The sequence below is a fragment of the Cygnus olor genome, chromosome 1, assembly GCF_009769625.2.
Source record: "Cygnus olor isolate bCygOlo1 chromosome 1, bCygOlo1.pri.v2, whole genome shotgun sequence".
In the NCBI taxonomy this organism is placed as follows: Eukaryota; Metazoa; Chordata; class Aves; order Anseriformes; family Anatidae; genus Cygnus; species Cygnus olor.
Window position 1 is genome coordinate 178,909,122 of NC_049169.1, and position 27,981 is coordinate 178,937,102.

Below are 27,981 nucleotides of genomic sequence, written 5' to 3' on the forward strand. Positions count from 1 at the left end.
ACAAATATATAAATACTTACACTTTCTTATATAAATACTTACATTTTCTGACTTTAAGTAAATACATTTCTTGGGTGTTTCTGAATATATAGCTGTGCTGGAGCTTGGTGTATTATCATATTGATTAATAAAACGTCCATTGCATTGATTACTTCAAAAATAAACGCTAGTATAATTTTCTTAAATTGATGCTTTGGATTCTGTTACTGTAGTTGACCTGAACATACTCGTTTTTAATAAACTGTCTGACTAAAGTTTGTGTGTTTTTGTGAGCAGCTTCCAATCGAAGATTTATGCAGCCTAACATCCCAGTCTCTAAGCGTCGCGCTGACGGCTGCGGTGCCAGAATCCACAGAGGATGTTCTCCTGAAAGGATTTGCCATGCTGGGGATGGAGAATGAAAGAATTGAAACAGCACAGCAGGTAAATGATTCCGGATAATCTCCAAGGTGCAGTAATCTTCTTCAGAGGGTTCTTCGAATTTTTTTTGGTCTCCTGCTCAGCTTTTGGTGGTTTCATTATTTTTTTTTTTGTCAGTTTTTAAGATGCATGAAGAAACTGTGGTAAAAATCATTCGAGTCTGAGCTCTTGAGTTACAGATACTTTCTCCATTTTGAGTGGAGTCTTATGTGAGAGTAAGGTGGTGTGGCTCCTAATATAGAGGAATGGCAGATCTCCCCCTTTTTTATTGTGAAAACCTTGCTTGTTCTTGTGCAAGTAAAAACAGATGAAATTCCATATTTCCTATTTTACTGCTGATGGTGGTGTATTTTTATTTTTTTTTTTGATTAGTAACTAAGTTCTTAAACCTCTCCGTTTTTAACAAAAGCTCATCTTCTGAATTTCTGCTTAATAGATCTGTTGTTTTGGGGGGTGAGAGGGAGGGTGGCTTTTTTTTTTTTTTTAAATTAATTGCATTGCGTGTGAGGTGTGTTGTTCACACTATAAAATCTCTTCTAGTTCTTCTCGTGGTTCGCTCAGCTACAGACACAGATGGATCAAGATGAAAGTGCCAAGTATAGGTAAGTGTTCTTCCTCAATTTCTTTAATTTTAATTATTTTAAATCCTGAAGTACTTTTATCTTGTCCCTATAATCTTAGCATGCACTTGGGGTCACCTGGCGGGGAATGTGTTGGAACAGCGGAAGCTTTCTGAGGCTGAAAGCCCTTCTTGAAGGCTGTTGCCCTTGTGACAGAGCAGTTAGAGGTGCAGATTTCCTTCCGAACTGCCTAGTATATTAAGACAGTTTGGAATTACTTTTGGCTTATAGGCTGAGCTGTAGACAAAGGCAGTCTGAGAGCTATCTGAGAGCCTTTTCAGCTGCCACTGGTGCTGTAGTGGCGTGCTCTGAGGGCGACGCTGGGCAAGCAGGTGCGGGCGGTATTCTGCTGTCACCATTCAGTTCACCAGTGCCTCTATCTGTGAGGGTGTAGCTGCATTGCCAGCATTCCTCGACACTTTGTTTGGCTCCGCTTTTGAGAGATGGCGTTCTCATCTATTTTTGTCTGCCTGACTTTTCCATCAGGCTCAGAAGAACCCCTTTCCACTGACTTTCGTGAGAGTCTGTAGCAGGGCTGAACGGCGTAGCCAAACCTGCTGTGGCTTCTGTGGAAACTGGCCCGTGTTTTGAAACTCTACAAACCTGCCCTTGGCTATAAAGAGATTGTGCTGAATTTCTTCTCTTTTTTCTATTTATCTTTGGTCTGTCCCTTCTGCTCTTGCTCTGACGTTTGAGGACGTGGCATTTCCTAAAAGCAGAGATTGAGGCATGCGCTAAAGCCCACGCTCAGATCATTAGCAACCTGTAAAGAGTGGCAGCCTTGCGCTTTGGTAGTTGGCATGTTCATATTACTGCACACAGACACGTGTGTGCACAGAGCGGTTTGTAGGATGGCAAGGAGGAGTAATTACATGTAGGAGCCCAGAGGAGCAGGAAAAAAAGAAGTTGGTTCTTTGCCTGTTGTACATTGATGGTGAGTGGTTCACCCTCTGGTGAACTGCAACAGCTTTGGGAGGGTTCTAAAAGGAAACTGAAAATTGTGTAGAAAAGGAGACCCAAATTAATATTGCCCCTGGTGGACACAAGGCAGGTAGAATTTAGCTGCTGGCAGCAGCCTGCAGTAATTGCTACGTTTGTTCTGTCCATTTAGGCATTATTTGCATGCTCTAGACAGACTGCTATTCCAAATCCTATAGCTTTGTTATTTCTGCAGGTCGTGAAACACGTGCTTACTGTGCACGTGAGCTTGGTGCCAGTCTCTTATTCCTAGAGTTAATTTGTCTCAGGGAAAGGTACCGCCAGTGTCCCTGTAGGCGGCTGAATTTGTAAATACGAAAAGTGAAATTGTGCTTGTTTTCTGTTGATTCTCCCTGCCCCCCCTCTTTTTTTTTTTCTCTCTAGGCAGATGAGGGATTACTTGTCTGGGTTTGAGGAGCAGTGTGATACTATACTGAACGACGTGAATAGTGCCCTTCAGCACCTGGAGTCACTGCAAAAACAGTATCTCTTTGTGTCCACGAAGACAGGAACGCTGCACGAGGCCTGTGAACAGCTTCTGAAAGAGCAGGTGAGCTTCGATGGGAGGATTACTGGAAGCTTCCAAAGTACCATAAAGTTTCTTTGGCTGGGGAAACTTGTGAGCTGTGGTGACAATCCCTCCGTTTCCTTTGGAGCACCTTCTCAGTGTTTCACCTGCAGTTTAGGGTTTAAGGCTCTGTGTAGTGAGATGTTTAGCGTGTGTTGATACGTGCTTCAATCAAGAAGGGAGGCTGGTTGATAGGAGCTTTGGTAATTGATGCCTGACAAGTACAAATCTTACTGAGATCAGTAATTCGTATCAGAAATATTTTGAGCTGGTTATTTGAAGAAGAAAAGTGGATTTTTTTCTCCAGTTATTAGCTTAGTTCCCAGATATTCTCTTTCCCTTTCCAACAGGGATAAAAGCAAACATGTTTTCTTAGCCCTCAGAACTTTAGTGATCCAAGGTTGTTGAGGCATGATGTTGCATGTGACTTGTAATTACAAAATATCCTGGTCCAAAATTAGTCTTAATTTTTTGCTGCTTTTCAGGGGGAGGAGAGGGAAGGACGAATCACGAAACTCTTTGTCTTTGCTTTTTCTCATAAACTATTGCCTTGTTTTAAATATGGCATGAATATCTTTAATAAACAGCAGAAACATAACACATACTCGTGGTGTAATCGGAATTTGTTTAAAGGAATGGTTAAAGAAAGAAGTACCTTGTAAGAGAGGGATGGTAGAGAACATGTATTTGTCTCTTTTGAAAACAAAAACTTTTAAGCAATATTTTGTTGGTGTCTGCTGTCCTCATCCCCACCTGCTGTAGGAGTTGTACGTCTTTGTGGAAGAAACAATATCAATTTCAGATGAATCGATAGAATAAAGTTCTTAAACACATAGATGAGAATTAGAAATACTGTTTATAGTGTTGAAAATAAATTACAGACTAAAATATAGTTGCAAAAACTTTTGACCTTCTCCATGCTTGCTGGATAGCGTGGGCTGTTTCAGTGTACAGGGAAGCAGGATTAACAAGTTCAAAGAGAAAGCAGCTTCCAAGTTACTGTCTCTGCATCTCTATGCTGACTTTTGAAAGTTCTCCATTTTTGTGGATGATCTGAGATGTTCCAAACTGGAAAAGGGAGAACTTTTAAAGGCTCCAGTCCTGAAATACAAGACTTGGAGTTCTCTGAAATACTGATGTCAGCGCTGGTGTTTGTATGCAGGACTATCTGTGGAACGCTGACAAACCTGTAGAATAGACTTTTTAAAGACACTTTTGAGAGGAATGTATCTTTGAGAGAGAGAGAGACAGAGAGAGAGAGCGAGCATGCACTGCTATATTCTGCGTGTTTTGTTGTATTTATTTAGGTGCACGTTATTTGGAGGTAGTTAACACTAGTGTGTGCTGAGATGCTGAGAGTGTTTTACGTCTCAATTTTGGGGAAAGGGAGGCTGATTTTTTTTTTCCCATGTTTAAATTACTTGCTGGGTTATTGGTTTTCTGTAATTTATTGCTTTTTTTAATAGTCAGAACTCGTTGACCTGGCTGAAAACATCCAGCAGAAACTTTCTTATTTTAATGAGCTGGAAAACATCAACACAGTAAGTATATTATTTCACTGTTAATAATTTTAGAAAATGAAAGTGTACTAATCTTTTGAACTACATCACTAAAATTAGGTTACATTGGTTATAGCAATGATGCTTTGTCTTGTTTTCCAAAGAAACTGAATTCCCCCACGTTGTCTGTGAACAGTGAAGGATTCATTCCCATGCTGGCTAAGCTTGATGATTGTATTGCATATATTTCATCACATGTAAGTAGTTCTGAATTGTTTCTAGTTAAATCTTAGGTTCCAAAACTATGTATTCAAACTATTTTTTTTTCCTCTACAATATTCTGTCTGTCAAATACAGTCAGAAAGCAATGATGACAGTTTATATACTTAAGAATATTTTTTTATTGAATATACTTAATGTTTTTATAGACTTCTGCTTTTAGTTGGTGTAAATTAGCATTTCTGGCTAGTAAAAGTATCTTAAGTTTTGATAACCTTTTGACTCTCTTTGTTCTTATTTAAAATGGATTTCTTGTTTCTTTCAGCCAAATTTTAAAGACTATCCTGTATATTTGACCAAGTTTAAACAATGCCTTTCTAAAGCTATGCACCTTATCAAGACGTACACTGTGAACACACTACAGAACCTCACAAGCCAGTTGATGAAAAGGGTAAGGGGGATCAGTAAGTGGTATCTCAAGCTGTGCTGAAATGTGTGTTGTAATGCTATGCGGTTTTATTCTATTGTTGGTTTTATTTTGTGGGTGGAAGGTGTCAGCAATTGTCTGTGAAAATAGGTCAGTCCTATCATGGGTGCCACAATGTTTGTGTGGATTGGCCAAGTTTCAGCCAAAATCTGGCAGAGACTTGGTGATCTAAAAGGAAAAAAAAAAAAAAAGAGGGAAGTTGGAGACTAAGCAGATGAACTTGCCGAAGGCCAGGAATGGCTAAGTAGCTGAGTTAAAACTGCTGCGGGGCAGCAAGCAGCTGGCCAGACGGCATGCTTCCCTGAACTGGTTCGTGCACAGCAGCTCTGAATCAGCCACAGCACGTGCTGCTATCTGTGGTGACGAATGGGGAGGTGCACAAGAGAAATACGGTACTGTGGGGATTAGCTCTGGAGATGAATTGTTAGAGGTGTAGAGAGGTTGAGGGGAATACTTGAAGGGTGAATGCAAGAGGCAGGAATCGGGATAAAACCTGTTTTAAAGCACAACAGCTCTGAGTTCCTGACGTGAGTCTGCCGCTACTATGCTAGGCAGAAAGAATTTTGGGGTGCTTTTGGTCATCTAAATAATTCTTCTTTGATAAGTCCGTGGTGCTTAGCGTAGCTGCAGAATAACTGACAGGTTCCTCTTGGTTTTGCTACTATCTTTTGGTCAGTTTTAAAACGTTAACAACGATGTTCAGGAGTCACAGGGAACAGTTAGGTGCTTCATTCCCACTCACTCCAGGGAGTTTAGGCATAAAGGTGAGTAGGGAGGTTTTCTGGTATTAAAACATTAATAATCTCATGATGCGGTATTTTAGCAGAGGAGAAAGGAGAGGCAGATGTCCTTTTCTGCCTGTTTTATTTCTTTCTCTGATTAATTGTTGAATGCTTTGCTCAGTCCTCTTGTAGTCAGACTTGGTGTCTTGAGGGATAACCAGTGAAACTGAAAGGTGCTGGAATTGAGAACTGATACAAATAAAGGGATTTTAGGCATTTTTTGTGGAAACTGTTGCTAAAGGATACTCTCAGAGTATATACCTCTTTTCCAGATTTGAACTGCTGCTTAGCAGTCATAAGTCAGGGAGGAAACCTCTACCAGGAGACAGATGACCTTCTTCCCATCTGCGTGTTTTTGTGTGTGTGTGTGTTTTGCATATTTCTCTAAGATACCTTATGTTCGTATCTGCTAGAAGTGCCAAGTGATCTTTAGTTGTGGTCAAGTGTTGAGTTTTCCTATTGTGGCATAACAGAGGTCTTGTGAGGACCGTTAAAGGGCTGATGAGAACTAGACATTCTTCTGTGTTACACCTCACGTGCAAGTGTCTGGGCATCGCAATCTGTGTTTGAAGGACGATCAGGTTGCTCGCAGGGAGGAAATGAAGAGGAGATGGGGAAGGCAGGATAGTTTTCCTGCCCTCACTGTGCTTCAGGAGAAGGGCAAATGCTTCTTTTGATGTCATCAGTAGGGATGAGGCGAAGAAAGCTGGTTGCTAAACAGGGTTTCTACTGTGCTGTGTTAGTGCTAGAGTCCATCCAGATAATCTAAGGAGCCGCAGGAGCAAGTGCCTGAAAACCTGACCTTCTAGTTGAAGCTCAAATGTGAGTTGAAATTTATCTTCTCAGGTCTGGGACAAGACCTGCGAGGGAAATTTTGTTCCATTGTAGTACCATGGATCAAAGAGCAATACTCAGTAGTACTGTGGCAGGTCCAGAGGAAATTGTTGTCTCAAATGGAGAGTGTCGTAATTACTGGAAGTTACTTTTGCTGTAGAGACTGTTGGTTGAAGCTTTCATTGTGGCTTTTGTTCTTCTATCTGTCTTATCTGAGTTCTGAAACAAGCACGCCTTTCTAGGTGGAAATTGTCAAAGACTGTAAAAATCTAGTTCCCTGTTTTGGAACCTGATTGTCTCAGATGGTTAATGCTAGAAGCCAAATACAATATTTTCCATTTTAACCAATTATCCACATCTTCTTTCAGGATCCTTCATCTGTGCCAAATTCTGACAATGCCTTCACGCTGTTTTATGTAAAATTCAGAGCAGCTGCTCCCAAAGTCAGAGTAAGTAGACTGGTAGTTAACTGTTGAACATAAAGCTTTGAAAATGGGTTTTAAATTTATTGGTAGTGTGAATACAAGGATTACATATTAACTGTCCAGGGAGAAGATAATTCTCAACTATTGTCCAATGATAAGAAAAACTCATTTGCTGCTAATAACTTTTTTCTTTTTATTTATTAGACTCTTATTGAGCAAGTAGAGCAAAGATCTGAAAAAATGCCAGAGTGAGTATATCTATGGAATTTATTTTCAGCTATTTTAAGTTTTGAAAATCTTTAATTAAAATAAAACTTTATTTTAAACAAATAATGTGTTAAACTAAAAATTGAAATTATATAGACTTGAAAGAAGATATTAAAATTAATTTTATGTTTACCAGAAAATAAGCATTAGGATGTTGTCAGTGTTCTAATTTCTTGATTGTTTGGCCTAGGTATCAACAAGTTCTCAATGAAATCCATCAATGTTACCTCGATCAGAGGGAGCTTTTGCTTGGTCCAAGTATCGCCAGCACCGTTACAGAATTAACCAGTCAGAACAACAGAGATCATTGTGCTTTGGTAAGAGTGGTCATGTGTTGTGTTTTTTTTTTTTTTAATATATTTTCATTTTTCCCCTTGTCTCAGTAAAACTCATTTATTTAATTTGACCATTTACACACAGAACTATGAGATTTTGTTTGTGGTTTTGAATCATATGAAGTTTTTAGTGATTTTTTCAGTTAATGTGTTTTGCGAAAGATTCTTCTGTAAAAACTTTGCTCTGCTACAGACCTCAGAAAGGGTTATTTACAGAAGCATGAAATGTGGTTACTTAAATTTCATAAGAAACAAAAAGGGACAGTAGTTGCACAATGAGCTTTTATTTGGCTGGTAAAATCTTTTTAGGGTTGTAGTTGACCTCAATTTTCAATTTGATAAAGCTTCCATTTAATCATATCTGTAGTTATATAATACATGTCCTTTGGTATCGATGCAAGGAAAATCATTTAATAATCAAGTATTTGTATTTCTCTGCACGCAGGTACGAAGTGGTTGTGCCTTTATGGTCCATGTATGCCAGGATGAACACCAGCTTTACAATGAGTTCTTCACAAAACCAACACCAAAACTGGAGTAGGTGGTACATGCTGTTTTTGTTTTACTGCATATAGTATTTACTGTGTTGTGATATGGCAGTCAACATTATATGGCAGATAGGGTGGTATTGAAGTGATTTGGTAATAGCCAGCCTGAAAAAAAAAAATCTTAGGTTCTTTTATGCATCAGAATTTGATGCTCTTGTATTTTTTCCTTCAAGTGAAGCAGATCATGTACATTCTTTGTAAGTAATCTGAGTAATGTAAATGGTCAGAGAGAGATAGTGACACACAGTTGCTTTGGAAGTAGCTATAGAAGTTTTCAGTTCTACAGCCCATAACTGTTTTTGTATTAGGCTGATAAAGACACACAAAGCCTGGCTAAAAATCCTCCATATTGCAGAGTTCTGAAAGATGTCTGAACCTTACGGATGGACTCCATAGCCTAAGAAATTCATCAAAGCATGGAGGTGTATTCCTCTGAGCAGAAGCATGGGAGAAGGGTTCATAGATAAGGGGTCATGGTTACTTTTAAAATATATATCTCGGGAAGATAAAGTTCTTCTCCCAACTCTCTCATTCCTTTGTTGGAAGTTTGAGTTAAGAGTTGCAGTAGCTGTGATGCTACTCTTTTCTTTTTCCTTCCCTGAGAAGGAACTGTTCTCTGAGAAACTGAGGTCTCATGTGAGATGTGCTCAGGATTTGAGGTGACCTAACTCAGTTGACTTAAGAACCAGTTTAGTCTAAATCCTGAAGTAAATGTCCTTCCTTGAAATTAGTACAGAATATTGTTCAGACAGAAATTTCCTCACTGTTGCGTTACATGCCAAGAAAGAGAATGGACCTCTGGTTATTTTTGAAGCAATGGCATGTAGTTATCCCCTGTCATAAGAAACTGTTTCCCTTTTTTGCTTATACCTAAGTAAGATGTTTTGAGGAAAATGTTTCAAATACATTTGAAACATTGGACCTTTGGTACAAAAGTACCTTTTTAGGTTTTTCTTAAGTGCGTAATAAATAACCTAATTTTTTCTAAAGTGCTGAGATACTGAGAGGAAATAATAGTAAGGTGTCTGTATACAGATGCAAGAGTAGAGATGTGAAATTGAGTGTTCAGTTTAATAAGGCTGATGAAACTTTCTTCTTTGTTTCTGCTTTTAGCATAAAGGGGGATACTCTTTTATCAAGTGGCTTGTAAAGCTATAGAATTCTGGAAGAGAGACATTAAAAATGTTTTTATTCTGTGAGCATTCACCTTTTTTTTTCAAGCCCTGAAAGGAACTTGAAGTGTCCTTTTTCTGTTGTCAGAGATTCTTATTGAATTAAAAAATGTGTACAGTGCAGTAAACTCATTAACTGCAGTACGCTGTAAATGCTTACTTATTCTTAGTGTTTGTATTTCGTAGTCTAACTGGGAGAGTAGCTGATAAAGCTGCTGACATGATCTGAACATTCAAATAATCTGTGATTAATAAAGGGGTCATTGAGTGGCAAAAATGCCTAGAATGAATGCCATTCGTATCTTAACCAAGATACACATCTATGTGAGCGGTAAAGAAATATTTTAACAAATGGAAATGGAATTTTTGGTGTTTGATACTGCACTGATTTCATAACTTCAGCTAGACTGGGAAGTGTGTCCTGCAATGTTGGAAGCAGTTATAGTAGAGCTTACCAAGATTTTCCCCGTGTCTGTCTTCATGTGCTCGTGGTTCTAATGAACTGTTGAGTAGTTGGAATCGGATGAGCCTTTTCTCACTGGAGAGTGGGGTATGATTGTGAGCCCGACAGGAGCATTTCATTACACAGAACCAGTCTGGGGTACCTGCCCTTTTGTGTGTCTCTGCGTGTGGGGGGGTGTCAAGGTTTTTTGTTCTTGTTTGTGTTTTTTTTTTTGTTTTGTTTTTAGAAATCAAAATTGTACCCCTATTTTAAGGTATCCTGCCTCTATTAGAAGACTTGATAGGAACTTGGGCTTGTTTTTTAAACAGTCATTTATTATTTTTGTGATAGCATTTTGCATTGTTTTCTCACACTCATTTAAAAAATCCTTGCCATAAAATAATCAGTATTTGTGATAAGATTTTAGGTTGATTATTGAGGGATCCTGAAATGTTTTGCTGTGCTTTATTTTTTCTTCATAGCGAGCTCTTGGAGAAGTTGTGTCTTTCACTATATGATGTCCTGCGGCCGATGATCATTCACGTTATCCACTTAGAGACACTGTCTGAACTCTGTGGGATCCTTAAAAATGAGATGCTTGAAGATCATGTACAGAACAATGGTAACTCAGAGATGGAATCTAATTGCTTTTAACTGTCTTCCTAATTGATAAAATTATTCAAGAGCACAGGCAACAAACTCCCTAGATTTTTTTTTTTTCTTCTCTAATGGGTCTTAAACATGTCAAAGATGAGGTAAGGTTATTTTAAATAAATTATGGCTTTTTTTGTTTATAATAGCAAGGTTTGTATTTTATGGGTCTGTGTTTTATCTTCACTTAAATTAATATCCCGATGTTATAGAGTCCCATTTTCTGTAGATTGTACAAATACAAACAACCATTCACCCAGCGAATGGCAGACTCCAAGACTGATATAAATGAGTCTTTTCAAATGAATAAAGTGCTTCATTTGGCTCTGCTGATGCAGCATCCATACAGCTTTCTGTATTCCTTTTCTTTTATCAACATGTGTACCTGATTTTTGTTCATTTTCCTCGACATAGTGGTTCCCTGGTTAGAAATTGTAACTTCAGCAGTGGAGTTGGCAGGTTTTGGAGTTTTAAGTGTTCAGTGTCCATGTTCTATTAGAAGTGGGCTGACCATCAAAAATACCTGGTAACTCATTTCCTTTCTCATTACCAGCATGTGACGGAATAATTTCACAGTCTTAGCCTTGCACCAAGTGATAAACAGAGATCATACTTGGTAGCTGGTATATAACAGAGTAGCTCTTTGTCTCTGAACTGTGCCAATATCATGAAGGATTGTTCATTTTCCTGGAAGCAAGATTGTAACGCTATTGGAAACAAGGAAAAAAATTGTAACATAGTCTTTAGGCTAATCTTAAGAAGTGAATGACTACTATTAAACTCAGGCTGGTGCAATAGTTCTGAAGCTGGACTCGAGCTGCTTTGGATCATCTGCTGTGTTGGGTAGGTAGGTGAGTTAGCTTGTCAGCTCTCAGTAGTCATACTGCAGGCATTGGCTGTGATAAAACCAAAGCACATAGGTCTGGTATCCAGGCAGAAATGCCCCTCTGACCAGCCTTAAGTAAGCAGAGCTCTTAACTCTGACGTGGTGTCTGATGTTGTGAGCGGGAGTTCACGTTTTCACACATGATACAAATTTGGAGAGCTACAATGACTGCAGTGTGGAGTTCAGCAATTCCTCATTTGTCACAAATTTGTCTGCATGCCACTAGTCCAAAAATGGTCTGCCTTCTGCAGCAAGTCAGTTTTCTAACAGTTCTATATGTGATACTTAAACTTCTGCATCTATAAACTTGTTATGTAATTAAATTAACAATTTTTTTTTCTTTATAAGCTGAACAATTGGGTGCGTTTGCTGCTGGTGTCAAGCAGATGTTAGAAGATGTACAAGAGCGTCTTGTCTATAGGACACACATCTACATTCAGACTGATATCATAGGCTACAAACCTGCTCCGGGGGATCTTGCATATCCTGACAAGTTGGAAATGATGGAGGTATACGATCACCTTTTATTGTCCTTGATTTGGTTTTCTTTTTAAATGCAGTATATACATTTGTATGGTATAGTGCTTTGCAGATGGGATTTTCTGTTTTTTAGGTGTATTTAGTATTACTGGCACTATCAAAGAGGCACCTGCTGATTAAATTATGACCCTAAACTGGATGTCAGAAAGCACTTTATGTCACGCTCAATAAAACTGGTGATAGTTCTCACAGTTAACGGTTTTATCTAAACTTGAAGCTTCTAAATTTTCCCTCATAACAGTAAATTTTTATTTACTTTCAAAACTAGTAGGTGTTACTCGGTGTTCTTCAGTTGAGCTGGAGTTGAAGAGAAGCTTTAGACAGGCGCAGTTAGCTCCAGGTTTGTTTTCAGAACTACTGGTCAACTAGTGTTTGGTATGAACGTGGGTACGCTGTGCACAGATGGTATGAGGGGAGACTTGGTTTTGCCTTTAGATAATTTAACATGTCGTCAATGGTTTCCAGTCACCTTTTTCAAGTTCTTACCAGTATTAGCCATTTTAGCAGTCATTCCAAGTCCTTTGACTCAATGTTCCTAGTGAAAGGAATCAGACTAACTCTGCTTAGTTTAAGAGGTCAATACTATACTGATGAAATATTCAGAATGAGAGCACTCACAAAATTAAAAAAGCGTCCAATGAAAGACTTCAAATTGATTTTTTTGGCTAGAGGAATCTGTATTTGATATGCAACTGGAAGGTAGCATTACTTGGAAGGGATTAAGCATAACAAAAATCCCCCAAAATAACTGTTGCCATTCATTTCATAATGAGGCTTCCTAGCTGTCAAAGGATGGAGCTGGCAAAGAATGATAATTCCAGCATGGATGGGCAAGATGCAGATTTCATTGGTCCATTCTGCTTTCCATTATCTACCAGCACAGCTGGTGGTCCTTAGAAAATCATAGGACTTAATTGCAGCTGATGTGTCAGTAGAGAAACTGTTGTTTCACTTTGGAGTCAGATCATTAGTTAGCTCTAAAGCTTCTGTGTTTTACGTATATATGTGTGTATTTCTTAGGGCTGGAAGACATTTAACATTGTAGAACTCTGTCTTATTGTGTTCAATTTTTGCCTCTAAACAGGCAAACACAGCGAGAAACCTCTTAGTACTGAATTTGCATTGCTATAGTCTTGTTGTTATATGTGTTTAAAACTTTTGCTATGTTACAGTTTATGCCTTTGATTATAAATGACATTCATAAGTTTTTTAAGAAAGGATTTACAAATCCTGAAGGTAGTTAATTTTGTAGAATCCTTGCCCTTTATGCTGAAAGTTTAATGACCAAAAAGTTTTTGAAGAAAAGGCAAAACTAGTAATTGAGAAGCCCACCACACAAAACGTAGCTAAGTGGGATCCCTACATTCAGGGTAGCTAGTGATCAGAAGTTTTACCAGTATGACTGTTTGGAGTGCAGTATTTTTACTAAATCTGAGTGAATATAACTGAATGAAAAAATGATTGTGATAATTTTCTAATGTTAGCTATACCTTCCTTAGGCTGGGTTTCTGCGTTGTTTGCTTACATAAGGCCTTATTTTCATAGAATCTCAGAATGGTTTGGGTAGGAAGGGACCTCAAAGATCACCCAGTTCCACCCCCCTGCCATGGGCAGGGACACCTCCCACCAGACCAGGTTGCCCAAAGCCCCATCCAGCCTGGCCTTGAACACCTCCAGGGATGGGGCATCCACAGCTTCTCTGGGCAGCCTGTGGCGGTGCCTCACCACCCTCTGAGTGAAGAATTTCTTCCTAACATCTAATCTAAATCTGCCCTTTTTTAGTTTAAAGCCATTCCCCCTCGTCTTATCCCCACACTCCCCGACCAAGAGTCCCTCCCCACCTTTCCTGTAGGCCCCCTTCTGGCACTGGAAGGTCACTATAAGGTCCTCTTGGAGCCTTCTCTTCTCCAGGCTGAACAACCCCAACTCCCTCAGCCTTTCTTCGTAGGAGAGGCGCTCCAGCCCCTTGATCATCTTTGTGGCCCTCCCCTGGACTTGTTCTAGTAGGTCCGCGTCCTTCTTATATTGAGGGCCCCAGAGCTGAACGCAGCACTCCAGGTGGGGTCTCACAAGAGCAGAGCAGAGGGGGACAATCCCCTCCCTCACCCTGCTGGCCACGCTGCTTTTGGTGCAGCCCAGTATACAGGTGGCTTTCTGGGCTGCAAGCACACATTGCCGGCTAGTGTTGAGCTCAACCAACACCCCCAGGTCCTTCTCAGGGCTGCTCTCAATCCATTCTCCACCCAGACTGGACTTGTGCTTGGGATTGCCCCAGCCCAGATGCAGGACCTTGCACATTGGCCTCGTTGAATCTCATGGGGTTCGCACAGGCCCAGGTCCCTCTGGATGGCATCCCTTCCCTCCAGCGTGTTGATCACACCACAGTTGCTTGGTGTCATTGGTATACATGCTGAGGGTGCACTCGATCCCACCGTCTATGTCACCAACAAAGATGTTCAACAGCACCGGTCCCAATACTGGCCCCCGAGGAACACCACTCGTCACTGATCTCTGCCTGGACATTGAGCCATTGACTGCAACTCTTTGAGTGCAACCATCCAGCCAATTCCTTACCCACCGAGTGGTCCATCCATCAAATCCATGTCCCTCCAACTTGGAGACAAGGATATCGTGCAGGACAGTGTCAAGGATCAAATGCTTTGCACAAGTGCAGAAAAATGACATCAGTTACTCTTCCTCTATCAACCAATGCTTTTGCAATTTTCTAACGAGTTCTCTGGCCGTTCAGTTAGGAGGAGAAAGAAAATATGCTTCACAGCTCGTTCTACAGAGAGCAAGTATGCTGTTCTTCATTTGTCCTCATAACACTGTTTTTTACCTGGTTTGGGACTCATTTTGCTGTTTGATTGCTTTTAAACCTCAAAACCTTACTATTTACAGAGACCTTCTGTCTGAGTAAATTAATTATTAAAATGTTAAAAGCATGGGGCAGAAGTATTTCTTGTGCTGCTCTGCTCAAATATTAATGCAGTTCTTTGCCCGTTCTTGCTGCCTGTAGTTGCTGTGAAGCAGACCAAGCGGTGGAAAAAGGTTGAAGCGTGCAAGTGTTGAGTAATGTTAGCGGAAAGCTTTTTCTTGAACTCCTGCAGGGAATAAACTAGAGAGCACTTCAGGACCATCTGCACGTAACATTTGTAGGAACAAAGCCATCATAGAGATTATCTGTATGAAACCCAATTAAGTGTTGAATTGGGTTCCCCTGTTTTGAGCTTCTCTTTCTAGGTGTCTTGACTGGTTAATCTTCAGAGATCAGTAAAAACAGGCAAAATGGAAAGAACAGCGCTTTACAGAGACCAGTTCAGTGCTTGTGAATCTGAAGTTTGTACTATTTGTACTGTTTGTAATATTTCATTTACTGTTTTGGAAACAGCTGTCTTCACTTTGTTTTCATTTCTTTGAAATACTGGTGACAGTCAGTATAGCTGACTCCTTTTGCAATTTAGTACTCTTTATTGTAATCAAAGCATAATGCTGCTTAAATAATATATCTGTATATTATTATCTATCTATATATAATTTTTCTGTGGTGTGTCTTCCTCTGCAGCAAATTGCACAGAGCTTAAAAGATGAACAGAAGAAGCTGCCGTCTGAAGCTTCATTTTCAGATGTCCGGCTGGAGGATCCTGAGTCCTGCAGTTTAGTGAAATCTGGTATGAAATATATCTCGTGTTGTCAAATGAATGCGTAAAGCTCACAGAGAGTGAGCATTAACTTGAACCATCAGTGAGAAACTTGCATGCATCTTAAAGGGCTATTTCCCTAAAGATGTTGAGGGGAGAGCTTTGTCTTGGAGTTCTTAATGTTGTTTTTTTTTTGAAAGAGGAACAACTTATTCTTGTTCCTTCAGTGGCTGTGGTGTTTCCTTGTGCTCTCAACTCAATCCATTTTTTGAAGCAATTATTTTTGTAGTTGTATTATAATTATTGTTTTTTGAATAAAATGGAGCTTCAGCATTCTTTACTGCAAAGTAGCCCTGCCATCAAGATGTATGCTTAAAGGGTGATGTTTGTTAGCTGTGCTAAGATGGAAAAGGTGGTTTTGGTGTCAGGCATGTCTCTTAAATGAATGCTTTTTACATTTAGGAGTGTTTTTGTGTGTGCCTTTAACTGGGAAGGCAAGTTCTTTCTTTGAATGCTTTTCCACTTACTGAAATCAGTCAGTAATTTTAGCTGTTACAATAATTCGTGGTATAGTCCTTGACTTTGTAAACGTGAGCTCTGTGCCTGTAAATTACAGTGAACTGGAAGCGTATTCCATGAAACCCAGTTCTTTTAGTGCCAGTGATAAGTGTTACGACCCTTTAAAATTTTGCCTAAGGTCCACGAAAGATTTCTTTCTTTATTTTATCACTGTTCGGAATGCTGTAGTGTTATGTTTCCCATAGTCCCATATGTCTTCCAGAAGCTCTTTCTGGCTGTTTCTAGCTGGGCTCCACAAATGCTATTAACAGCAGAGCCCCTATTGCCTCATGCCAAGTGTGTGGCATTAACAAGCCCTGTAAACCCCACCTGCGGTCAGAAGGAAGGAACCTGTGTGGTGTAATTCGTCCCATTACAAGATAAGTGCCTGAGATAACTGGGATTATTTGCCCTTCAGAATTCCTTACTCCCACTTCAGTGCCTGCAGGAGTAGCCGAAGTGACTAAAAAGTAGCCTAGGATCCTCAACCTGATAGCTAAGGTCTTACAAGCCTTCTAATTACTGTGACAATAAATATACTGTTGCAAAAGGAAGAAGGATATTGCTGATTTAATTTAGACAATTCCTGCACTTATCAAATAAGCACCACACAAGTGCTTATTCCATCATTATGGAAAAACTTCAAAATGTTTACTTTTTTGAATGGTTGCTGATGGCAGTCTGAGTTACGATGCTATTGATTTAGCTATTTCCCAAGACTTTAGGAGAAAACAAAAATAATACAAGGCTTCTGTCTGTCAGGTGTTGTGAAAATCCATCTTGAGCATACAGAGGTTACCCAGGAGGAGGGCTTTCTTATTTTCACAATCCTACCCCTGCCCACCTCCCTGAAATGTTTTTGCCATTATTTTTGAGGTTATTAACATGACGTTCAAACTGTACGCTCCCTACAGCTCTTTAATCCATGTAGGATCATCCCCAGCAGAAAAGAAAGCATGAAGAAGTAAAATTTATGGAATGTTTTTTTTCTTTTTTTTTTTCTGAGTGTCTCTTCTGGTTTCATGATCACTATTTGTTTTTTCCTTCTACACCTCTCAGTAATTGTTTGACCATTTCAGCTGTTGAGTTAAGGAGGGGGAGCCTGTAAAACTAATTCATTAAAAAAGATTGAGCTGGGCCATTGCTGAAAGCAAAATTGTGTCTTTCACAGCTGTGTGCTCTATACACATCAGTAAACTAGTTCTGACCTGTTCAGAAAGAGAAAAGCTAACCTGTTTGGGTGCAATATGTCACGTTACTGTGGTGCCGGTATGAAGTGAGTTGATAATGCAGTTGAAAGGAAAGATGGGTAAGTTTTTCATGTGTGCATTTTACTTTTAAATAGGTTCAGCGGAATCCCTTAATCCCAGACACCAGTCCACGATTTCACCAGCAGATCTGCATGGAATGTGGTATCCCACCGTCAGAAGGACTCTAGTGTGTCTCTCCAAACTGTACAGATGTATAGACGTATGCAAAAGTTTCTTTATCTAATATTTTAAGGGAAGTTACGAAGGTTATAGCACCGGTTCTGAATATTTTAATCTAAGAGGAATGGACAGTTACTGGTCCCTCTTATCTCTTATTAGGCTTTTTGCTGATATCTTTATGTAAAACGTGAATTGACAAATTTTGGTCATTGTTTCCCAGACAATTTTGGAATTTTGTAGAATTAGAAAAAAAAATGATGGTTTGTACATCCATTCCTTTTGCTGTTATGGAGATATTTCAGTATCTGATGCTTAAGTTATTTACCACACCAAAACTGAGGAGTGAACGAGACAGGAAAGAATGGAAAACTCAAGCTCAATCAATGATCTTATGATCTTGATCTTGATCTTACTGATGATCAATGATCTTATTGCTGAAATCACTGGGTGAACGTGTTTTTTGCTATGTACTTTTCAGCACGTCAGACAGGGTGATGTTTCTGGTCTTAAAAATTCTGGCTCTGCTACTTCTACATTTTGAACATGTTCCCAAATTTTTTGTGTTGCACATCTTTGAAAAAGCAGGAAACTGACATACCAAACAATGTTTAAATTATCCAGAGTTTAAGACAGTAGGAATCCTCATGTCTAAGAGAAACAAATGTGTTACTTACTTCACAAGTATTTTGAGATTTGCACTTTAAAGTCTGACTTTTGTCTGTCACCTAACAGCTAGTAAGTCTCTGAGAAACATAACGTGAGTGGTTTTGCTTCTCTGTATGTGTTCTATCTTACTTAATACGTGCTTAATGCATTTCAACATATCTTTAAGTGCAACAGCTACCGAGATGCTATTTACTTCAAAAGAAACTGGAGAATGTTAATACTTTTATCTCTTAACATATTAATCTCATTAAACTTAAATGATTATTTGTCATTGTTTCCGGCTAGACCCTTGGAGAAGAGGTCACTTTTGAATTGCTTGCATAGCTCACAAATAGCATGTCTGCACACTAGCAGAGTTGACATGCCTTGCCAGCATCCTCTAAATAAGATAAGAAATAAATGAAGTGGCATTGGCAGCTCCCGGGGCAGTCAGGGCTGTCACATACTGCATGGGAGTGCTGAGAGAGGCTGCCTGCGTTCTTAGGGCTGGCTCAACCATGGGATCTCACTCCTGCAGCTTGACAAGTTCTTGTGTGTCATCTGGGCCATGGCAGCTGTCACATTTGCTTGCTGACCTGTCCCAAACACAAAGTAATTTGACTTTGCTTTGAAACACCTCACTCAGATCATCTCATGTCTGTTGCGGGTTGAAGTTGCATACCCAGGTAGTTACCTTGACACTGGGTGTCACTGACCCAGGTACAAATTCAGAGCTGGAGGGTGGTGGACACAGGCATACATTTTAGTGTAGACCTGTATCCAATTTAAGTGCTGTAACAAACTTTTTTGTATCAAGGCTTTATTCTGTTGTATTTCATTTGTCAGTGTGTAACTAACTAATCTAGAGTTTTGTGTGCTGGTAAGCATAACCTTCACAAGCCACAACTCTAAATTCTGCTTAAGCTTTGCTAACACTTTTTTTTGGTCTGATTTCTTTTTCCCTGCAGAGGGCAGTGTTTCAGGGATTATCGCAAGAGGCCTTATCTGCCTGCATCCACTCACTGCTGGGAGCTGCCGATTCTATCAGCAAAAACAAGGTCAGAGTCTGTGCTTTGGGGATAGGGTAGTTTTTTTCCTCCTTTTTTTTCTTTTCCCCATGTATGTGTAAAGCCATGAAATAGTTGTTCCAAATTCCATTGAAATCTAAGTGAAATCATGTGGCTCTGACTCTAGAGACTTGATGGAATTGCTAGCTGATAGTTACGGCTAATGTATTCTAAAACACGCAAGCCTATCTGAAAAGGTAAAATACAAATCACAGCAATCATGTTTACAGGCTGCTGTAACTCACGTGAATTCAGTCAAGTGATGCCTGAATAAAAATAATACTGGAAGTCAATTCTGCCACCAATTTGCCTGTTACTTGTTTCTCTTTTCTTCTGCTTCTGTTTTTTCGGAGTTTTCAAAAATCTTTCCAAGTATTAATTTCACTGGCAAGATTCAAGTATTCTCTGCTCAGAACTATCAAAAGCTTTGATCTCATGTGTGTTGTTCAGAATTTGATGCAGTTTCAAGTCATTTTTACCTTACGTGCTACTTTAATTGGAATAAACCTGTGTGGGTTTTTTTCTCTTGCAGTTTCTTTAATGCAAATACTGTAGTATTTACTAATTCCTAGCAGCCAGGAAGTGAAATTTATTAAAAAAAAAACAAAAACAAAAAACTCCTCTTGATAGGATAAACTTGGTGGATTTGTATAAGCAGTAAATACTTAGTAATGAAAAAAATAGCTGCTATTAGAAATGAAGAATTATTTTGAAGTATTTGTTTTGAGTGTCTCATGAAAAATATCTGTTAGATGTAGCACCTCTAAAAAGAAATTCAAGCCACATTTTCCTCTGGCTTGAGCATGTAACTATTTCTTATGTAAATGATTCAGATTTATACAGATTCAGCATTGTATATCAGGTCAGAGAATGAAACTGATCCCACAGTGAGCCCTGAACAGACTGGCCCAGAACTAGGATCTGTACCAGTTTGCTGTTGGTGCATGTTAATATAACATTATCTGATGAAATTCTGCATATAAGGGAAAAAAAAAAGCCTGAAGAAACCAGTGCACCATGTATTTTCAGTGAACACTTCCGTTTGTTAAAACTGTAGATTTGAACCTATTTTCTTTACTCTTTCATTTAACATTATATCAAGGAAAGTTCTTTTCCAGCTTGCAAAGGCAAATACAACTTCTTGAATCCTCCTTCATTTACCTCAATGAGCCATGAACTTGAAAGATTAAAAACTGCTTGCAGTATAAAGCATAGCTGAAATAACAAGCAGTGCAAAACTGATCATCTCGGTGGTGTGAACTTGGCCTTGGTTTATTCTTTATATCTTTGCTGTACAGTATAGAAATTAACTAAGCTTTGTGTTTAATGATATGAGAAAAATGCCTCGTAAGACCTTTGCACAGTAGCAAAGTTAATGTTTCTGTAATAACCTTGATTATCTGTCTTTCTGGCTTTTTAAAATCATCTTAATGATGGCAAAAAAAAAACAACCTTACAATTTCATATTTTTCAACCTAAATCATACGAATTACATGAAATAATTCCTGGCTTTTATGAAGAATAAGTTTGTGTCTTTCCACTAATGGATACCTGTACCTAATGTGGACATTTAGAAATAGAGCTGTATATAATCCAGGTCTCCTAAGAAATAGGAATAAAGGTAGCTTCTGTAGGGCAATCTATTCAGAGCAGTACAGAAGTGGGTCTTGTTGATCCGAGAATGTAGTTAATGGCACTACAGACTAATGCAAAAAGCTTGCCTGTAAAATTATTGGTATTAATTTTGTTACAGGACGTTAACAAATAAAAGTGAAGGTGTTGAAATTGTGCTGTTCTTCTAATGGTTGCTTTTTACATGTAATGAGTATTTTTTTTTCCTTGTGCTGTAGACCCAGGTTGATGGACAGCTTTTCTTAATAAAACACCTTTTGATTCTTCGTGAACAAATTGCTCCTTTCCACACTGATTTCACCATTAAGGAAATTTCCCTGGACCTTAAGAAAACTAGAGGTACTAAACAGTTGCTGGCTGCAGAACGGGATGGCAGTGGCCTCCCTTCATGTGCTGGCAAAAGTTCTGGGTTTATTTTATGTTCACCTGCAATGACCTGTATGCTTGTTCTAATCTCTTGCTTTGCTCTTACCTTCTCTGAGAGGAAAAAAAACAAATGTTCTTTTATTAAGGGCAATTCGAGATGTATCTAACAAGTTCTTTATTTTTGTTTGGAATGCATTTGACTGCCTTTTGCTGCTCACCTAACTTCTTTATCCATTCCTTTTTAAGAACAGCTAAATAATTCTGCTGCACAGAAATGTCTTTTCCCTCTTCTGATCTTTTAAATGAATATCTGTTGTTATTGCTGTTTAACAGGCTAATTTAAAAAATACATAGTTGACTTGCCTGGAACAAATTAAGATTTCCTGAACTTTTCTGTTTTATTTTGTTTAGGAAAGATTTTTTTATATTGCAAGTCCAATAAGCAGTATTGTTGTATACTTTCATGTCTGTTTTTAGGAATAATAGAGACTACATGTTTTTTTAAAATTGTGCTTTGGTTCCTTTGTAAAATGCAGGAAAAAAAGCCCTATGAAAATAAAAGCGAACAGTCACGGAATTCTCAGGTTTATAAAGATAATGGGGAAAAAAGTAATGGGAAGCATATCAGGTTTCTCCTCTTCCATTCTGGAACAGAAAGCTGAAGAAATAACTTTTCTTTCCTGCCATCTAATACGCTGCTCTTCTAACTCTGAAGCGAGCAATTCTCACACTAACTGTTTCACCTGTTGCATTTGAACATCAATGAAACCACGTACCTGTTGAGTAGTTTCTAGTTGACTGGAGGTTAAAGGGTAAATACGTCCTTTTGGTGTCTTGTCCTGGCTGACACACAAGTTTGTTCTTCATCTTTAATTAACTGAATAAATTTTGGTGTCAGCCAGTGCTTCGCACACGGTAGTGGTAAGTAATGGAAAATGCTTTCTTTATGTTGGGGGGATGGAGGCTGTTGAAAACGTAGACTGAGCTTAATTCTTAATGTAGCGTGGCATAGGCCAGCGGGGCTGTTATATTTGGGATGAGTTGTAGTAGAAAGATAGCATGGCTAATAAGAGTTTTATTGTCTTCTAGCCAAGCTTTCTGCACATGGATTTTACTTCGGGATTTATATCTGAAAGAAACACCGCTTAATGTAAAAGTCATGCTTCCATTTTTTTTTTTTAAGTAGTATAATACTAAGGTTATTGCAACTGGAAAATATAGCAGGGAGAGGTGGTTTTCACACTCACTGGCTTGTAGGCATCTAAGGAAGAATTTAGGCTCTCTTTTTGGAATCAGAAGTAATTCAGAGAACAGAATGAATCTTTCTCTGCAGTCTCCTTTAACTGCATAGGAGTGCAGATTCTTAGTTTGGCATTTAAGTGCCTGGTATTCCCTCTTTGTTTAATGCACTTTGACAGCACTTCTTGAACTCACACATCTTCTTTCCCTGCCATTGTTTTATACAGCAACAGAGGCATGGAATTACTTTTGATACGAAAGAAAGCAGATGGAGGTGTAGGATGGTAAATGAATGACACTGGGGCAACAAGCTACATGGAAACTGTATTGATGATTTTCTTTTCCCCAATTTGATTAGATTTCAGGCTGACAACATTCCCTTAATTCAATAGGAATAATTTCAGGATGGTGTGTTAATTGCAGGCATTGTTGGTTTTCTTTCTTGGTACCATAAATATGAATGTATATCAATATGTTGGTGGTTTTTGTTTAGTTTTAACTAAAAAAAATAAGCACAGAGGAAAAGAGTGCCAGTTCTGAGTCGCTTTGTGCAACCATGCTTGGTTTTCCCAGTTTAACTGCTTAACTACATAGCTTATGTAAAAGTCTTTCACTTGTAGATGCAGGTACAAGAGGAAAAGAGTTCACACACTTTGTGTGCTGATAGCGCTACAGTTGGTATCAGTCGTTTTTTAGTTTGCTATAATGTATTTATCTGTTTGAACTGTGTAACTGTTAGATCCAGGCATACTATAAATGTTTCTGTGCGTATGCATTTGTGTGTGCACATGCATGCACACCTACTGGTAGTGGGATCTGTCGTGTTATAACAATGCTAATGAGGCTTGGCCATTTTAATGAGTAAATAAGTAAATAAGGCTTTGTATTCCTGGAGCTGAATCCCATTTACTTACATTGTGAGTGATTTTCTGATTCACAGATGCAGCGTTTAAAATCCTGAACCCTAAAACAGTTTCAAGATTTTTTAGACTAAACAGCAACAATGCCTTGATACAGTTCTTGCTGGAGGTAATACGCAGTCTCGTTTCATTAAGAAAAAATTGGTCATAAAGTGGGTGGTGATCTCTGGCAAATAAAAAGGTGAGATTTGTTGTCTTTTGTTCAAGGGTACTCCAGAAATCAGAGAACATTATATCGACTCTAAGAAAGATGTGGATCGTCATCTGAAATCAGCTTGTGAGCAGTTTATTCAGCAGCAAACCAAACAGTTTATAGAACAGCTGGAGGAGTTCATGACAAAGGTACAAGCATGTTGTATATTTGTTAATTTAACTGAAATACTGATAGGCCAATGCAATTAGTATTTAAGTTCGTACAGGAGAAGCTGCTAGATCTCTCTGATTAGCTGAAGGTGTTGGCATTTCCCATTTTAAGACCGTGATTCCTTTTAAGTTTCAACAAGGAACTGTCAAGGCATTTTCAGAACTAATAGATTAAAGGAACAAGGCATAGTTTGTTTTTAAAAGCAACTCTTACGCTCTTTTATTCAGAAGCTTTACCTGTTTCAGTGAGTTGAAATAGGTCTATGAAAGTCAGCAGGAGCTTTTCTGTTTGCAGGAAAAGCACTATCCATCCGACCTTGACTGAATATGTAACCCTTCAATAAAAATCTCAGAGAAATCTTAGTATGACAGCCATACTCTAGTATACTCTTAGCAGCCAGCTAAGTTTGCTGAAGGTTTTTATTTTCAGCATCTTTTACAGCAGTGAAGTGCTTGCTGAGCAGGACTTTCCTTCCAAGTCTTGTTTTGTCAGGAATTTCTGTCACAAACTGAGGCAGGAAGATCGGGCATCCTAGAGGACAGGAACAAAAGCTGTCTTGTTACAGTACACTTTTTTTATAGAACCTATCCTAGGGCGCAGGATTCAAGACATCTTGAGAAAAGCACGCAGCGTGATCTGTTATTTCTGGAAAATGAAGCGTGATGCGGATCCATGTTGCACTAAGAAGATGTGTTTTTATAGCACAACAACTCAGAAACTGGGTCCTACAGCATTGCTGGACATCAAAAATATCCCAGATGCTGGCTTTCTGAGATTTTAGAAGATTACAATGTTAAATTTACTGATGCCTGTGATAATGGGGCGAGGGGCCAGTAACATGCCTCAAATACAGATGGTTAACTGAGATTGCTAGATTGTTGAAGTTGTTCCAGTTTGGGGAGTTTGACTAACTTGATGAAGTATAAATCCCTTTTGAGGTTTCTTTGTGTCCTTAGGTGCTGAAGCATCTTTGTAAATTTAATCCTGTTTTGAATTTTTTTTTTCGAGAAGTGTTTATGATTGTAATTTTGAACTGCATTTCTGTCAAGCTTCTTCCCCTGTGTATTGTTAAGTCAGTACACAGAAAAAAAGAGAGAGCAGGGGAGATTCAGTAACTACAGTATCTAGGAGACTTGTACAATTGTTACTTGGTCAGTATGTTGTGACTTCATCTGAAAGAAACAAACATCATTTTGTTGATTGTAATTGTTTTAGGTGGCTGCTTTAAAAACAATGGCTACTCAAGGAGGTCCCAAATACAGCCTTTCACAGCAACCTTGGGCACAACCAGGTATTTGTTTTGTTTTACTTTCATACTGCTTCAGAGATCCTTGTAGGCTGGTAAAGCCATGATCATTTACTTGTTCAAGACACCCACAGAAAACTCATCAAATGGAGAAGAAAAAGGGTCTTTCCATTCACCATTTTGGTAGACCAACATAAGCTGCATTATATGGGGCTAGAGTGTTTCAGAGTGCCATTTGTCATACATGCATGACTTCTAAAACATAACAATGTGAAAACTTGGGCAGATTAATTTGGTTTGTGAGACCGTGACTGATTTGGAAAAATTCTAAATGCCTAAAAACTCAACCTTTCTCTTCAAAGTCCTGGCTTACGTTTTTACTTGTATGCCAGTTTAAATGTCTTAAGATACTTCTAAATCAAAAGCTGACAAATTTAAGAATATGCATTTAATTAGAACAATAGCTGAATGAATTGAGTGTTTCTCAAGCTGTGAGTGCTCTTGCATGAAAACAGCATTTTCACAAACGGATGCAGAATGTGCTTACGAAATTACTTGATCACGTTGAGATGGAGCTTTTGCTTTTGTAGAAAAAAATCCGAGTCTGTATTGAAGCTTTTATTGTCTGTAGCTGTGGTAAGTGCTTCCTTTTCAGAACTCAAATGCGAATGCTTCGTAGGAACATTTGGAATAGTTCAGATGTTCCTGGGTTGCTTTGCTGTTCGCATTACCAAGTTGAGCTTCTCGATGACACTGAGAAATCTGTTTATTCCAATTCGTACATTGAAACCTTCTGTTGCTGCATCATGTTCTTAAAATGCAAAGCCAGCTGTATTCATTCATAATTCAGTGCTGCTCCACGGTCAGACACTCTCAAGGGCTAACTTGAGCTTCTACTTAGTATTTCCTGCTTCTTCAGGGGTATTCTTAATGTTTGTCTGGAGATAATTATGTGTGTAGAGGCAGATCTAAGCAGATCTTCTGTTGTTTCTTGGAGTCATTTGTGTGGGAAGCAGGAGTAAGTAGGAGAAAATTTAGGTACTGTAGAAAGAGAGGGAGAACAAACGTAGTATGCTAACTTTGGGGATTTAAAGCAACAAAATGTATGCTTCCCCTGCCCTTTAAGCAAAGATCTTGTAAAGCCATTAAAATACCTAGCAATAAAGAAAGAAGGTCTTGTCTGAGAGAGGATTCCTGTCTGGTTGATTCAAAATCCAGATGACTGTGCAGCCTTTCTTCTTCCAGACACAGCATATGGACAGTAAGGAGAATTGGTGATACGCTGTTCTATTTACTAGCAGTATTTATTCCTGGCAGTTCCTTTTCCAGGACAGTTTTACATGGGGGTAGCCTGTGTAAAACTTCGTTACTTCTTCAGTTGGAAGGCTGCAACTCCAGGAACCTGAGGAGCCTGTGTTCGCTGGCAGAAATGGGTTTGGGGCTTTTTTCTGCAGAGTAAGAGAGGCTGATGTCTTAAGTAGGTCCTGAGAGGCGAGCCTTGTCTGGCGTGTGGTCATATGATGGAATGATGCTGTGCTGCCCAGTCTCCCCCCCCGTTTCCCCTTCAGTCCACCCCACGGTTATGATCAGTCCTAGTAAAGTGGAGATGCTGTTCAGGAATGTAGATTTCCAATTGCAGAATGATGTTCTACTTCATTAAGTATGTTTACTTTTATTTTCAGCAAAGATCAACGATATGGTCTCTTCCACTTACAAGACAATAAAAACAAAGCTGCCATCAACGTTACGAAGCATGTCCTTATACTTGTCCAATAAAGATACGGAATTCATTTTGTTCAAGCCAGTTAGGGTGAGTACTGCTGTATGTACATCAGCATGTTTTTCTGTGGGTGTAAAACCTATCGAGAAGGCCTGTGAAATCAAAAAATCTAATGGTATATTTTAGCCTAAAAAAAAAATTGTCCTGTTTTCTCTTATATTCAGCCTGCATAGTATACATTGCAGGGATGGAGGTGGGTTCTGGTACTTGTTCTGGTCAATGTTTGAGGTTAGTTCTGTGTGTTTTTTTTTTTTTTCATAATGACTTTTTTTTTCCTTCTTTCCTTTAAAAGAATAACATTCAGCAAATGTTTCAGAAACTCCATGCTCTGTTAAAGGAAGAATTTAGTAATGAAGATCTCCAGATCATAGCATGTCCTTCAATGGAACAGGTATGTACTGAATATATCGAAGCTCCCTGTTTTATGTGACTGTCTTTTTTTTAAACATTAACTTTTCATTTTTACTACTTTTAGTGTTCAGATTTTTTTTTTAAATCCTCCTTAATCCTGGCTGATTAAACTCAGGACTTTCTCTGAACTCCAGGGTCTCAAATAAAAGGTTTTGCTCGTTTGTTTTTTATGAATATCCAGTAGGGTTTTTTTTTTTTTTTTCAATTGAAGGCAGTGACTGATGTTTTTGTGGATTGGTTTGTACAACATCATGGCAGAGTCTTACCATTTTTGGGCATTGTCTTTTTGAAGAGATACCACAGATAGTGAACAAGCTTAAAAAAATCTGCATGTGAAGTTGGTCTTGCTTTTGACAAATACAAGAAGCAGCAACTTTTACATTCAGGAAGTAGGGGAAAGAGTTGTAAGGGCTCTTTTGAAGTAAATTGTATTGGGAAAATGTGCAGTTTTTTATGGAAATGGAACCCTCACATTAAGAACTTTCATCTCAGAGATGATTGCGATTGAAAATTCTCTGTATTAGGATGCTCTGACAAAAAACAAGTAGGTTTTCAAAAACCTGTCTTTGACCTTAGGGGTCCAGGGAGTGTGGATAGAATCTTGATATCAATATCATGGGCTGCCAGTATTTAAACCGATAATCAGGCTCATGTGTTAGAGGAGTTTCCCCACAATGAACGTGGCCACAGGGATGTATGCTAACTATCCTGGAGCGTGGAGTAGAAGTGATGCACTGGAAGGTAGGGTTGTCCTAGAGGAGTTGGCTTCTTCTAATGTTGTTTATCTGTTGATCCTGAGGATCATTTCTACAAACTGAAGTGTGTCGGATGCAATACTGTAATTTGTGGGAAACAAGGATCGCAAAGGATCCCAAACATGTTTCAGATATCTAAGATAGATGTTGACGTTTTTTCCAGTGCACAGATTTTTATGGAGTTCCTTGACAATGCCAGAAATCATCCTAGAAATTCTAAAACAACAGGTTGTGACTGCTGAAAAGACATTTGC

The 27,981-nt window shown here is 38.8% G+C and overlaps 1 protein-coding gene across 1 annotated transcript in view; it reads left to right on the forward strand.

The window, feature by feature from the left end:
• The window catches only part of COG3 (component of oligomeric golgi complex 3), a 31,914-nt gene that overhangs the window by 1,595 nt on the left and 2,338 nt on the right, over positions 1-27,981 (forward strand). Inside the window, exons 2-22 of the mRNA XM_040541793.1 lie at positions 277-423; positions 961-1,022; positions 2,403-2,568; positions 4,053-4,127; positions 4,250-4,342; positions 4,630-4,755; positions 6,776-6,856; positions 7,037-7,080; positions 7,290-7,416; positions 7,880-7,971; positions 10,079-10,218; positions 11,482-11,642; positions 15,239-15,344; positions 17,218-17,342; positions 18,916-19,005; positions 20,865-20,985; positions 23,192-23,280; positions 23,379-23,513; positions 24,751-24,826; positions 26,464-26,591; positions 26,854-26,952. Of these exons, the coding sequence (XP_040397727.1) occupies positions 277-423; positions 961-1,022; positions 2,403-2,568; positions 4,053-4,127; positions 4,250-4,342; positions 4,630-4,755; positions 6,776-6,856; positions 7,037-7,080; positions 7,290-7,416; positions 7,880-7,971; positions 10,079-10,218; positions 11,482-11,642; positions 15,239-15,344; positions 17,218-17,342; positions 18,916-19,005; positions 20,865-20,985; positions 23,192-23,280; positions 23,379-23,513; positions 24,751-24,826; positions 26,464-26,591; positions 26,854-26,952 (2,283 nt within the window). The remainder of the gene's footprint in view (positions 1-276; positions 424-960; positions 1,023-2,402; positions 2,569-4,052; positions 4,128-4,249; positions 4,343-4,629; positions 4,756-6,775; positions 6,857-7,036; positions 7,081-7,289; positions 7,417-7,879; positions 7,972-10,078; positions 10,219-11,481; positions 11,643-15,238; positions 15,345-17,217; positions 17,343-18,915; positions 19,006-20,864; positions 20,986-23,191; positions 23,281-23,378; positions 23,514-24,750; positions 24,827-26,463; positions 26,592-26,853; positions 26,953-27,981) is intronic.